The sequence below is a fragment of the Elgaria multicarinata genome, chromosome 3 (assembly GCF_023053635.1).
Source record: "Elgaria multicarinata webbii isolate HBS135686 ecotype San Diego chromosome 3, rElgMul1.1.pri, whole genome shotgun sequence".
NCBI lineage: Eukaryota > Metazoa > Chordata > Lepidosauria > Squamata > Anguidae > Elgaria > Elgaria multicarinata.
Window position 1 is genome coordinate 113,655,944 of NC_086173.1, and position 12,923 is coordinate 113,668,866.

Genomic DNA, 12,923 nt, shown 5'->3' on the forward strand with positions numbered 1-12,923 from the left:
ATTGTCAATAGGAATAGGATTGTTATTGAAGTAAGTGCAGTGCTAAATTTGATTATGCATGTACTTTTAAGCCTCATACAACACTACATTGCACTCAGATTATTTCCCATAGATCTCTTAGATCGGGAATTGGAAAGTGTACGAGCCTCTGAATTAGAGTCCCCTTTTAAACATATAGAATTATATCCACATAATGTGGATGTGAAGAAAGCATGAATTCCCATGTGTGCTTTACAATGTTCCAAAAGGAAGAGTACATCCCCCCCTCAAAGTAACAATGATCTAGTAAATTAATGGCTTGTTCCGATGGCACACTTCATCCACCTGCACCTGCACACAGTGAAAGCTGCACCACTAGCTCGGGATGTTGCAGACCTATATTTTGGACATCTGTGAATGTTTTGAATCTGTCCGGACCTCAAGTCCTATCTTCCTAGGACTCAAAGAGATTTCTTTACTTCCCTGAATGGTTTTTAATTTTCTGGTCATGTTTACAATGCATGTTTTTAAAAGTACCATCCAGCCGAATGAAGCAGTAAAATAAGTTTAGAACATTTCTTTAAAAATTAGTCTACAGACCATTTACTTCTTTTACAGCTAAAAGGAAAATGCACACACAGACAAAAGTATACACTTGTTTTAAAAGCGTAAAGACAACAATTGCATACATTTAGGGTGCAATCCTATGCATGTTGGCTGGGGTGTGCTGGGAATTTTCTTCTGTCTGAACAGGCAAGGATCACATTTGCAAGCATCTTTGGCCTAATCTTTAAAACTATATTGCTGAAATACATGTGATTTAAGGATTAAGCATGAGCTTCTGATTTTATTTTGTTTTAAAACTATACATAAATTCATACTTTTTGTGTGCTTTTTTCATGCACCATTGTGCCACATTTTTAAGCATATACATTTCCAACCAAGTACATTGCTGAAATGCACTTTTGTCCAATATATTCATGTTGTGTTCATTTTCCCATAATATGCTCATTTTTTGTGCACATTTTCATGAGGTGAGCTGCAGTGGAAAGTTCGTAGAAATGCAGTTTTCGGAATACATCTCTCTCTTGGTTCACTTGGAAGGTGCAAACTGGGGAAATTTGTAAAAAAAAAAGCAAAAAAAAAAAAAAAAGCACAACAAACCAGAAACCTTTAATGGAGCAAATTTCTCACCCATCCCTACCTAGTAAGCAGGGCCTGGTTAAGCATTCCTCTCTCGCTTTCCTGGAAGGGATTCCACTTCAAATGCAATCATGCATGTTATTGTCACTGCTGACAAAACTGGATGTATTGAATTGGGATATCTGTGCCTGTTTCTTTTGCCTCAAATGGAGAAGCGAGTGTGTGTGTGTGTGTGTGTGTGTGTGTGTGTGTGAGAGAGAGAGAGAGAGAGAGAGAGAAAGTGGAGTGGGGGGCTGGTGGCTAGGATAAAAACTAAGATCAAGTATTTACTGAGTTCCCTACAGTCATAGGTTTTTATTTTGACAACATGTCAGAGAACTGGCACTTTGCATGAATTTCAATGAGCCATTGATTGATCTATTTTAAAAAATTCTTACTGTTAATTGCTCTATTTTTTATTGTTTTCAATATTGTTGAAAACAAAAAATGTATTGTTTTGTTTTATAAAAGATTTTTGTATGTCGCTTAGAGAATATGTTTTATAAAGCAACTAACAAATATAATAAATCAATAAATGCCAGTTTCCCACACAGCCCCCATTGAAATTAATGGTCGTGCTCCTGTGATATTTTTTTTAAAAAAATGAATCTTGTGCAAGAGAACTTTCTGGTTGTACCACAAATGTTTACCTGTTATTTTGGGAATGCCATACTCATCTGGTTCTTTTCTTCTGTACCCATACAGTTAGGTATTCATGGGTATGCCTTTGCAATCACAAACAATGGATATATTCTGACTCATCCAGAACTCAGGCCTCTGGTAAGATAAAGAATATGCTGACTGATTTTGTACATGCTGTGATGGAAATGTTTACATTTTTTTCTTATCTTATGCAAAATGTAGTGTTTATAATAAATTAACAAATCATAATGGTGCCTAAGGAAGACTATTTGAAAATGAGACTATTTAACATAAATACTGCAGACATTTTCCTATAAGATCCAGTACAAATGATAACTTAAGTTGTTTGGTGAGATAGACACATAGAAGTTGTATGGTGAGAGACCCAGACCCCCGTAAGTGCAGAAAGGCAAAGCCATAAATTGCTGCAATTATGCACACTTACATTGAAATGGAATGCTGTATTCCTAACTAATAGCCCCTATTTGTCATGTTTAAGTGGACTCCAATTTAAAAACTGTGTAGAAATTTCATACAAGCCCTCTCACCCACCCCCTTCTTTGTAATAAAAAGGAGGCACAAGGTTACCCCCAGCTTTAAAAAAGGATAAGAGGAAAATTTCACTTTTATTACCCTTATCAACATCCTTCAATTAACTAATATAAGAAAAAATGTGTGCTGTATCTATTATATTAAAGTTTATTGAATATAGCATAGGCTGTAGCATCATTTTCTTGATTTTATAGGAACACTTTACCTAAGAGTTTCATCACCATTGAATCATACTAAAGGAGTGGCATTAATGAATTCACTATAATATAATGTGGATGCCATTTCTAAGGTAGGCACTTAATGTAATATCAGAACTCAACAATATATTAGGAGACAGCAGCAATATTTATCAGAAGGGTATTTGCATATCAGACAATCTTAAATTCTTGTACAGGATGATTTATGAATCTGCGGTTGTGGTTTGTACATTTATTTATTTATTTTATTACATTTGTATACCGCCCAATAGCCGAAGCTTTAACCCTCTAATGTTTGGATTAGGCATTGCAATTGGTTAATATTTGTGTATGAGCAGATCTGATGAGTAGATGAAATGAAATTATTTGGACACCAACATTTTGTGGCTAGAATCCCCACCCCCCTCAATCGCTTTTATTTTCAGAGGATCAACAATGCAGAAAGATAGTGGATTTTTTGTTTCAAACTGTTGGAAAGGATACTCTGAATTTAAAATTATTCTTTTCTTTTGAAAAGGTATTTGGCCTTTTTGGATATGGACAGTCAAAAGATCAATTGTGTAAAAATTGAGTTAAGTGCTCAAAACAATAAGGCCCTTGCTACTAGCCTTTGTAAATTATCATGTATTTTCTCTCTAGCCTACTGTTACATCAATTAAGTAGTTAACGGACCCAACTTCATACAGCTTAGTTTGATACAGCGAATCTTTCAAGCAACATTATGCAGCTGTCAGAGTTGGACACATTGGTAGCATCCAATTGCACCCTTCCATAGGTGGTCCTGGCTTGCTGGCAGCAGTGTGCGTGCTGGCAGCTGTGTTGGCAGCAGCACACATGCGCAGCCCCTACCACTGGCAGCCACGATGTAGCACATCCAGGGAGGAGCACTAAAATAACTAGAAATGCTCCTTCCTGGAAGGCACGCAAACTGTTGCTTCCAGAAAAGACCATTTCTACTGGTTTTAGCGCTTCCCCCAAAGAAGTGCTACATTGCAGCCACTAATGGTAGATGCCACTTGCATGTCACCACCAGTAAGCCTGGGCCACTCACAGAATGGCACAATTGGATACTACCCATACCAGCTGGCACTCTTAGGCATAGCCTCTGCCAAGGTACACGCCTGCAGCACTGTGTACACTCCAGTTCTCTAAGATGAGGGCTTCCCCACTGCTCATCCCTGGCTTAAAACTATCTCAACTGCAAAGCTCTGAACTGATTATGGAAGTCTGCCACCTAGTGACTGAAGATGATACTGCAAACTACAAAGACACAGGCACTTTAACATTAACTAATGTGCTGTAAAATCCAAATAACCCAAATTGCACACCCTGGGTTTAGCGCTTAGAATTCCTTTTAGGATTCATACCCGAATTTGTCTGTCTAGATTTCACACACTTGGTGCTATACTGACAGACCTACAGACAACTTCTTTCATCATTATAGGTTAATATTAAACAAATATATCCTTCTCTCAGTGCATCTATGTCTAATATACAGGCCTGTAGTGGAGTCTGTGCTAGTGATCTAGTAAGGGTTATCCATTTCATACCTACTCCAAAGTAAGCCCCATTGAATTAAATGGTACCTATTCTCAGGTTGGTGTGTATAGGATTGCATCATTAAAACATGGCCTAGGGTTCCAGGGTGAATTTTCTGATGGTTCCCAAGCCCATCAGAAAATGCGGAGGGAAAATGAGGACAAACACCAAATTAAAAGGCAACTCTTGTTTCATGTAATTGTTAATTCATATCCCATCTTTCCACCATAACGGTGACAAACAGCCAAAAAAAAAAAAAAAATCCCTACAATTTAAAATCCTAACATCAAATTAAGCCCATTTACAATCAAGAGAAAGCATGCTAGCATAATGAAAACAATACAGAGAGCAGCAGTAATATTCTCAAAAAGCTTGTTGGAGCTGGAAGACTTTAGTTCACTTTCTGAGTATCGCCATGGAAGTTTATCCAATGACTTCAAGGGAAGGAAATCATTAATAAGGCAAATGGCACTGCTGAGAAAACCCTGCTTCTTTATATATTTCACTGCAGCTGTACCAAGCACATGAGGTGAATGAAAAGGGGGAACATTTCTAGGTAACAAGTAATCATTGCTAGTTTGCGTAATACATCCTTATATCAACCTGAATCATACTGTTCTGGATGAGAAATGTGTCAAGACTGATGCAAACATACAGAAATGTCATGTTGAACAGACCTTCTTGGATTTAGAAGGGAGAGGCAACGAGTGGAGTAACGCAGGGCTCAGTCCTGGGCTCAGGGCTCTTCAACATTTTTATTAATGATTTGGATGAGGAGGTGCAGGGAACGCTTATCAAATTTGCAGATGACACAAAATTGGGTGGGATAGCTAATACCCTGGAAGACAGAAACAAACTTCAAAGTGATCTTGATAGGCTAGAGAGCTGGGCTGAAAACAAGAGAATGAAATTTAATAGGGATAAATGCCAAGTTCTACATGTAGAAAATAGAAACCAAAGGCACAGTTACAAGATGGGGGATACTTGGCTCAGCAATACTACAAACGAGAAAGATCTTGGAATTGTTGTAGATCACAAGCTGAATATGAGCCAACAGTGTGATATGGAGGAAAGAAAGGCAAATGCTATTTGGGGCTGCATTAATAGAAGTATAGCTTCCAAATCACATGAGGTACTGGTTCCTCTCTATTCGGCCCTGGTTAGGCCTCATCTATGGTATTGCGTCCAGTTCTGGGCTCCACAATTCAAGAAGGTGGACAATTCAGACAAGCTGGAGCGTGTTCAGAGGAGGGCAACCAGGTTGATCAGGGGTCTGGAAACAAAGCCCTATGAGGAGAGACTGAAAGTGGGTATGTTTAGCCTGGAGAAGAGAAGATTGAGGGGAGACATGATAGCACTCTTCAAATACTTAAAAGGTTATGACACAGAGGAGGGCCAGGATCTGTTCTCGATCCTCCCAGAGTGCAGGACACGGAATAACGGGCTCAAGTTAAAGGAAGCCAGATTCCAGCTGGACATCAGGAAAAACTTCCTGACTGTTAGAGCAGTACGGCACTGGAATCAGTTACGTAGGGAGGTTGTGGGCTCTCCCACACTAGAGGCATTCAAGAGGCAGCTGGACAACCATCTGTCAGGGATGCTTTAGGGTGAATTCCTGCATTGAGCAGGGGGTTGGACTCGATGGCCTTGTAGGCCCCTTCCAACTCTACTATTCTATGATTCTATGATTCTATGATTTGACCATTTCACAAGGTGGGTTGCTAATTGCATACCTCCCCCAAAATACCTCCCCTAAAACCTCCTTGCATCAAAGAGAAGAATAGACTAAAACCTCTTTTCAACATGCAAGAGTTTTTTAATGGACACTGTGGCCTTAGCTAGACCTAAGGATTATCCCAGGCAAATAGAGGGGTTGTCCCTGCCTGCTCCCGGGATCCCTGTGTGTCATTTGGATGCACAGGGATGATCCCGGGACAATCCTGGGATATAGGCCTGGTCTAGCCATGGCCTGAGTCCCTGACTGCAGCATTCTAACTGTGGAACTCCCTCCAAAGAAAGGTTAAATTGGCCTCTACATTAATGTATTTTTAAGTGGGTGGTTAAGGTGCCAGGCCTTTGATTTCTTTCCATCCATACGTGCTTCTCAGTGTCTTCTACTGGATTCTTTTAATGTTCTCTGGTTTCCCCCCCGCAAAAATGGGCAATGTGTGCAGCCTCAAGGGCCACATGGGGATTAGGTGGGTGGCCAAGGGCTATACACACATTTGCACAAATGCACACATGCACACATATAAACACCCCGAAGCATACACAGAGAGAGATACTTAGTATTTATTTATTTATTATTGCATTTATATCCCGCCTTTTTTCCTGCAAGGAACCCAAGGCGGCATACATAATCCTCCTTTTTCATTTTATCCTCACAACAACAACAACCCTGTGAGGTAGGCTGGGCTGAGAGTCTGTGACTGGCCCAAAGTCACTCAGTGGGTTTCCATGGCCGAGTGGGTCTAGAACTTGGATCTCCCAACTCCCAGTCCAACACCTTAGCTATTACACCACACCGGCTCTCTGGCTTTCCATATTGAAAGATAAGACCTTTTCACCGTTCTTAAAATGTGTCCAAGTAGCAGAAGAGATAGTTTGTATCTACTTTTCCCCTTTTCCCTTGTACCAAGAATGACTAAATTCTAATCAATTTACTTAGCTCCGGTCTTATTATAAGATTTTTTTTTAAAAAAAAAAACAGTTCTTTAATCACGCTCTCTAATGTCATTTGGATAAACAGGATTTCTTACATCCTGTATCATTTCCTTCCCCACCTGTTCTAAGTTAACTATAAAATGGGACAAATATGTCACCATGTCTCATACTCAGAAGTCAAATGTAACTAGAAAAGCTACTGTAGAGATAAAGTACATTTTTAGTTCATCATTGTTTGATGCTGCATACACACACAGCAAATATTTTTGTTCTAGTTTAGTGTAAATAGTTTTCTGTGACTGTTTGGCTTCTGTACAATTCTTTTTAACTGAAGTGTAGGTCCAGGTGCTGCATATTTCTTTGTATATATAAGTTACTATATATAATGCTATTTATAATTAGTTACAGTAGAATCCTTCCCGTTTTTCCAATTTGTGCACTATTGCACTGTAAGAGCATTATGAGAAGAATATGTTCTGGTCTTTGTTAGATAGTCTAAAGTCTAAACAATTTTAATTGGACTGGATTGAGATTAATGTTTCAATAAATAGATCATTAATTGGTATGTCCTGTGCTCTAACAGCTTTGCCAGATATAACTTTCGAGGCTACCAGATTTCTTCATGCATAGGTTCAAAATGTCAAAGATAGCCATTTATATTAATGGATTCTTTCAGAAACCTCCTGCCCGGTCTCCTCCTTGTCATTACTTCCACTTTCTATATTATTGACATTACCAGTGTGCTGAACAAAGCTAAACTAAGTGAGGCGAGTGGTTATAAAGTCTTTCACCTCCATGTTGGCCACCATGATCTTGATGATAAGAGGCTCCACCCAATGCCATGGAAGCAGTCTTCCACTTGTACAATGGGATTTCCCCTTCCTCTTCTGCCATGTGTCCCCCATTTGCTCCAGATGATTCTCCCAAGCTTCCGATGCAGATTTGCAAGCATGTGGTGGGCTGAGGGCATGGGGGTGGGTGGGGAGGAAGCTATTCCACCAGTGGTGTCTGTTCTGCTAGCAGATTGGCACCGTTGGATACAACCCAATGTTTTTCTTAGGTTTCTTTTCCTTTCATACCCTATTTCCACCTTCTGATTTAAGGAACACAGAAACATTCGTATATACTACTCTCATCTATATACTACATATATACTACTCTCATATATACTATTCTCTCATACACACACATAGTAAGAATAGCTAACTGGCACTACTCTGAACTGTCCTACACACCAAGCAGGATATAACACTTTAAAAACATTATGAAAACGGTATATGTAATGTGTCCTGGGCCTGAACAGTTGTCATTACTATTATAAACCATTATAAGCTCTAGTGTAGATCCTGCCCTAGTGCCCCAAAGCACTTACAAATGTTGAAGCTCCAGTGCATACACTGAACTCCTTTGTCTGTAATATCTCCCTTCTTTATCAGAGTAACACGTACCTCTCTGTTCTTGAAATAAAATCAGGATTGCCTAACATTTTCATCCCCAAGGGCCACATGTCACACTTGTTTGGGGGTCGGGCATTGTATGCACAGGAATGCACATGTATCTGCACAAACACAAGTCCACACAGATCCCAGTGATCTGTATGAGGATCTCTGTGCAAGGGACAGTTCTTTTTGCTTCATCCCCCAATGATCATGATAGAGATCGCTCTTTCTTCACTGCTAGCAATGGCCGGAAAAGTGGTCTATATGAGAATCCTTGAGGGAGGGAGTGGAGAGCACAAGAGCTGGGTAATTGTGGGATGGGGGGGATCAGGACACCCTTAAGGGGCCACAGGTTGTGCACTCCTGATTTAAATGAATGCACATTCCATTTCTGCAAGAAATCTATGACTACACAAATTACGTCCTTTTCAGGGAACATAGATGCAGGAGTTCTGCATTGTTATTTAGTTGTATTATGCTCCTAAATGAGAGTATTTATTTGCTTTTATTTATGACGAACAGTTCATCAAGTTATTGTGACACATGAGAGTGACTTCTGGGCGTAACCTGGGATGCATTTCTAAGTATCAGCATGCAAATGCATTTCTTTGTTTTGTCATTAGGAGAAACGGAATGTTCTGAAACATTTTTAACATATTTCAGCAGGCTGGACTTCATGAAATATTTATTTATTTATTTATTTATTACACTTATATCCTGCCTTTTTTCCTCCAATGAACCCAAGGCAGCGTACATAATCCTCCCCCTCTCCACTTTATCCTCACACCAACAACCCTGTGAGGTGGGTTAGGCTGAGAGTCTGTGACTGGCCCAAATTCACCCTGTGGGTTTCCATGGCTGAGTGGGGACTAGAACCCGGATCTCCCAACTCCCAGTCTGACACTCTAGACACTACAACACACTGGCTTTATAGAAGATAGTGAGGGAAATGAACAAAGTGATTTGAAGCAGGGAAGTTATTTTGTTTCATAAAACTGCTTAAACTTCTGCCAAGGGTGATCAAAAAACTTTCTGATTTTACATAGTGTGAAAACGACATAAACTGTGGAGATAGACAGACTGAAAGAGAGATGCTCATGAAAGCCACAATCCGACACAGGTTTAAATATGTTTACACTAATTGAAATCCGCAGGCTCATATATGTTTAACTCTGCTTACGATTGTAGTTACCGTATTTCTTCGATTCTAAGACACACTTTTCCCCCCTAAATAAACAGCTCTAAAAATGGGGTGCGTCTTAGAATCGATGGTGTCTTAGAATCGAAGCAATATGGTAGATGCAAAAAGACTCTATCCTATTAAAAAAGGCTCTGAAACATCCATTCTCTCTAGCTTTATTGCTTTTAGAAAGCTGAGCAAGCAGGGCTTTTTAAGATTGCTTTGCAGGCTGATTGGGGCCTATAGCGCGCCCCGTGCAGCTCCGGCCCTCGTCAGCTGTGCCGGGAAGACACGCGGCTCCAAGAGTCAGGAGGCTCACCCCCCCAAGCACCGGGTTCCCCCCCCCAGCTGCCACACTGGGAAGCGCACGTCCCGCCTGGAACTCCTCATGCCCGCCGAATAACCTGTGCCCAGAGGCTAAAGAAGTGCTGCTCCACCGAAGCTGCTCTCACGCGGCAGCTCCAGCTCCAGTCGTCTCTCTCCTCGTCGGTCAGGCAGGCCTCCAAAAGAAGAAGTTCCTGCAGCAGCCGCGAGCCGGGAGGAGGAGCTGGGAGGGTAAGCGCCTGGTTTTTTGCTTACCCCTAAGCCCCTCCCAGCCCAGTGGCCCCAAAACCCAGCTCTTTCTAAGAAATTCTAAGATATTCTAAGAAATTCTACTCATAAAAGATGTTCAAAGAAATTTATTTTTTCTTCGAATCAAAGCTTTTTTTCCCTGTTGGTGGTACTGAAATTAGTGTGCGTCTTAGAATCGATGGCGTCTTACAATCGAAGAAATATGGTACTCTGTATGAGGCTTACAACAAACTCAGGGATTCCCACCCTGCCTTCTTCCTCTCTTGAATTATGAGTTTGCTATTTTATAAACGAAGGATGCACAGAGGATTGCATCCCGGTTGGAGAATGCTGGGAATTGTAGGACTTTTTTCTGACTCAACAATGCACAGGACTGCACCTTAAATCTCATACGTTCCTGCTGAAGAGGGAAAATATTAATTCCAGCAACTATAAAAGATACAAGACAGATTGGCAAATGACGTAACCTCCCTCCCTTGTTTTTGTTCATGGCAGCAGTTTTTTAATGGGGGAAAAAGTGGATATGGTTCCTTTCCTCACATCACTGGCTCGTTACCGTACACATTCGTTCCGATGATAAGTGCATGGATAAATAAAGCAGTGAGCGCAGGAAGCTCGCAACATTATATCCATTGTGTGTGGGATTTTAAAAAAAAATCTGGATCCTTTAGCACAAAATCATATTACCATAGCAATAGAGGCAATCCAAAAGCCATCTGCATTGGCTCACACATTTGAAGGATACAGACCATGGAGCATGCATCCTGATTAGAATGTGTATATTATGCAGGTCAAAAGTGCCTGTGAGATGAAGCTAGGCTTCAGTGAAAGAAGCCCAAATCATCAACCAAAAAGCACGAGTAGTAACTAATGATGGAGAATTCCCATTTGATGGCCAAATGTTGTTTTTGTTGCTGCTGCTGCTGCTGTGTTGTTATTGTTGTTAAGTAATGTAGCCATTATTAGGGGTTCGGTCCAGGATCTGCTTTCTGCAAGATGAAGGGGCCTTCCGCTTTGCTCGTGGAAAGTCTCTCCACCCACACACCATAGTTCACCACCCATTCAGCAGGGTCTGCTGGCTCCCTCTGTAGCATTTTCAGGGGACTGGAGGGTCTGCTGTGGCAGGGAGGGGCTAGGGAAGCCTGCTTCCAACACCACAGTTGCTCATGCTTGAATCTGAATCCCACCCTGGAATTGTTTACTTCAGTGAGAAAACTGAAATATCTATGGGCCAGAAGACATCACAAAATGGCCCATTCTAGTCACTGGGAGGAGGACAGAAGCCCCCCCCCCTTTAAATGATATATAAGCAAAACAAAATGAAGACAAAATGACAAATGAGAGGCAACCAAATGACTTTTCTTCTTCTTCTGGAAAGCTGATGTAAAGTCAGTGCCTGGCCCATTATCCAATTGCATCTTTCTATGTATAGCTGACATAATGATACTTGAAATTACCATAACAGCGTAAATCCTTACTAGCTTTCCCAGGCTAATACCCTTCAGATGCGTTGGACTACAACTCCAAGCATGGGGATGCTGGCTGGGATTGATGGGGGCTGTAGGGAACAGTTCTGGATTGCTCCAGGTTGGTTTAGGACGGTTTAAAATCCAGGATGGTTTACTGCAACCTTCTCTAGCCTGGTGCCCTCCAGATATGTTGGACTACAATTCCCAGAATCTGGATTCTGGGAGTTGTGGTCCAATACATCTGGAGAGCACCAGGTAGGAATAGGCTAGTTTAGAGCTTAGGGTGTGTTTCACGGCACATTAGTAAGGCAGTGCTTAGTCTAAACATTAGACTAACCACTGTCTTACTAATGTATTGGGAAATCCATCCTCCCTTGGAGGACGCTAGGAAAACTGGCAAGAGTATGCTGGAGAAAAATATATTCGAGGAAAAGTCTCTATATTCTGAAAGTAAGCTATATTTTGATTGACTTGTCTGTTGACTTTACATTATAACTGAATTAACTTGCAGAGATTCTGTTCCCTGCTATGTTTACATAAATAGTGCTTTTATTTGTGATTATTCAGTCTTGTTAACATTCTGTCGATCAAGCCTACATTTTGCAAGAAGGAAGCTAGCTTTGACTTTAGGAGGAATGGAATGAGTTTCAATTAGCCATGGTATATCTACCAAACACTATGGTGAAACAAAGGCTTACACACCAGTGTCAGGTGATCTAAGACATGAATGAATGCCTACTTTCCTGATAGATACATGGGCTGTTGATGAACTGTATAAATCTGACATTAGATGGCAGCATAACACTGCCAAGAATAATCACCCAGTGGCACAAACTTCTCTGGAATCTGAGCAGACAGAGCCATTATTCAAAACAGATATATGATTATATATATATATATATATATATATATATATATATATATATATATATATATCATACATGTTTTGAATATGTTGTGTTTATGTAAAAAGTGAAAGTTAAGACTTGTATTGAATGTGTTTCTCTTTACTGCAAAACACAGTTTTATTAGAATGTAGAAACAAAACCCCACTGGCACAAAAGCATATATGGCAACAAGGAAACAGAAACTCTATATGTTTCACTTTCTGCTACATTTAAAAGATCTTCTTGGCTCTGGTATGGAAATATTAACAGGAAATGTTTCCACGGTCCGAAGAAGCAGCCTTGAAAAAAAATGCATATTCTTAAAAACGCACAGGGTCCCCATGCACGCACGTACACCCACACCCACCCACACACCAGGAAAGCTAGCAGAACTCAAAGAGAGAAATGTGGATATATAGCAGGCAACCAGCCATTCTATCACAACTGTAATGGCTGCTTCCATATTATAAATCAAAATAAAATCATGTCATATAATACTGAACACAGTAGACATCTCCCTTTTCATGTCAATTCCTAAATTAATTTCACCAGTTCAGTTCTTATGTCTCAAAAACATAACACTAGGATCTTAATAAACAATAGCAACATTTATTATAACT

At 40.4% G+C, this 12,923-nt stretch overlaps 1 protein-coding gene across 1 annotated transcript in view; it reads left to right on the plus strand.

Moving 5' to 3' along the window:
* CACNA2D3 (calcium voltage-gated channel auxiliary subunit alpha2delta 3) overlaps positions 1-12,923 on the plus strand; it is a 650,216-nt gene that overhangs the window by 486,703 nt on the left and 150,590 nt on the right. Inside the window, exon 17 of the mRNA XM_063121610.1 lies at positions 1,867-1,941. Within this exon, the coding sequence (XP_062977680.1) occupies positions 1,867-1,941 (75 nt within the window). The remainder of the gene's footprint in view (positions 1-1,866; positions 1,942-12,923) is intronic.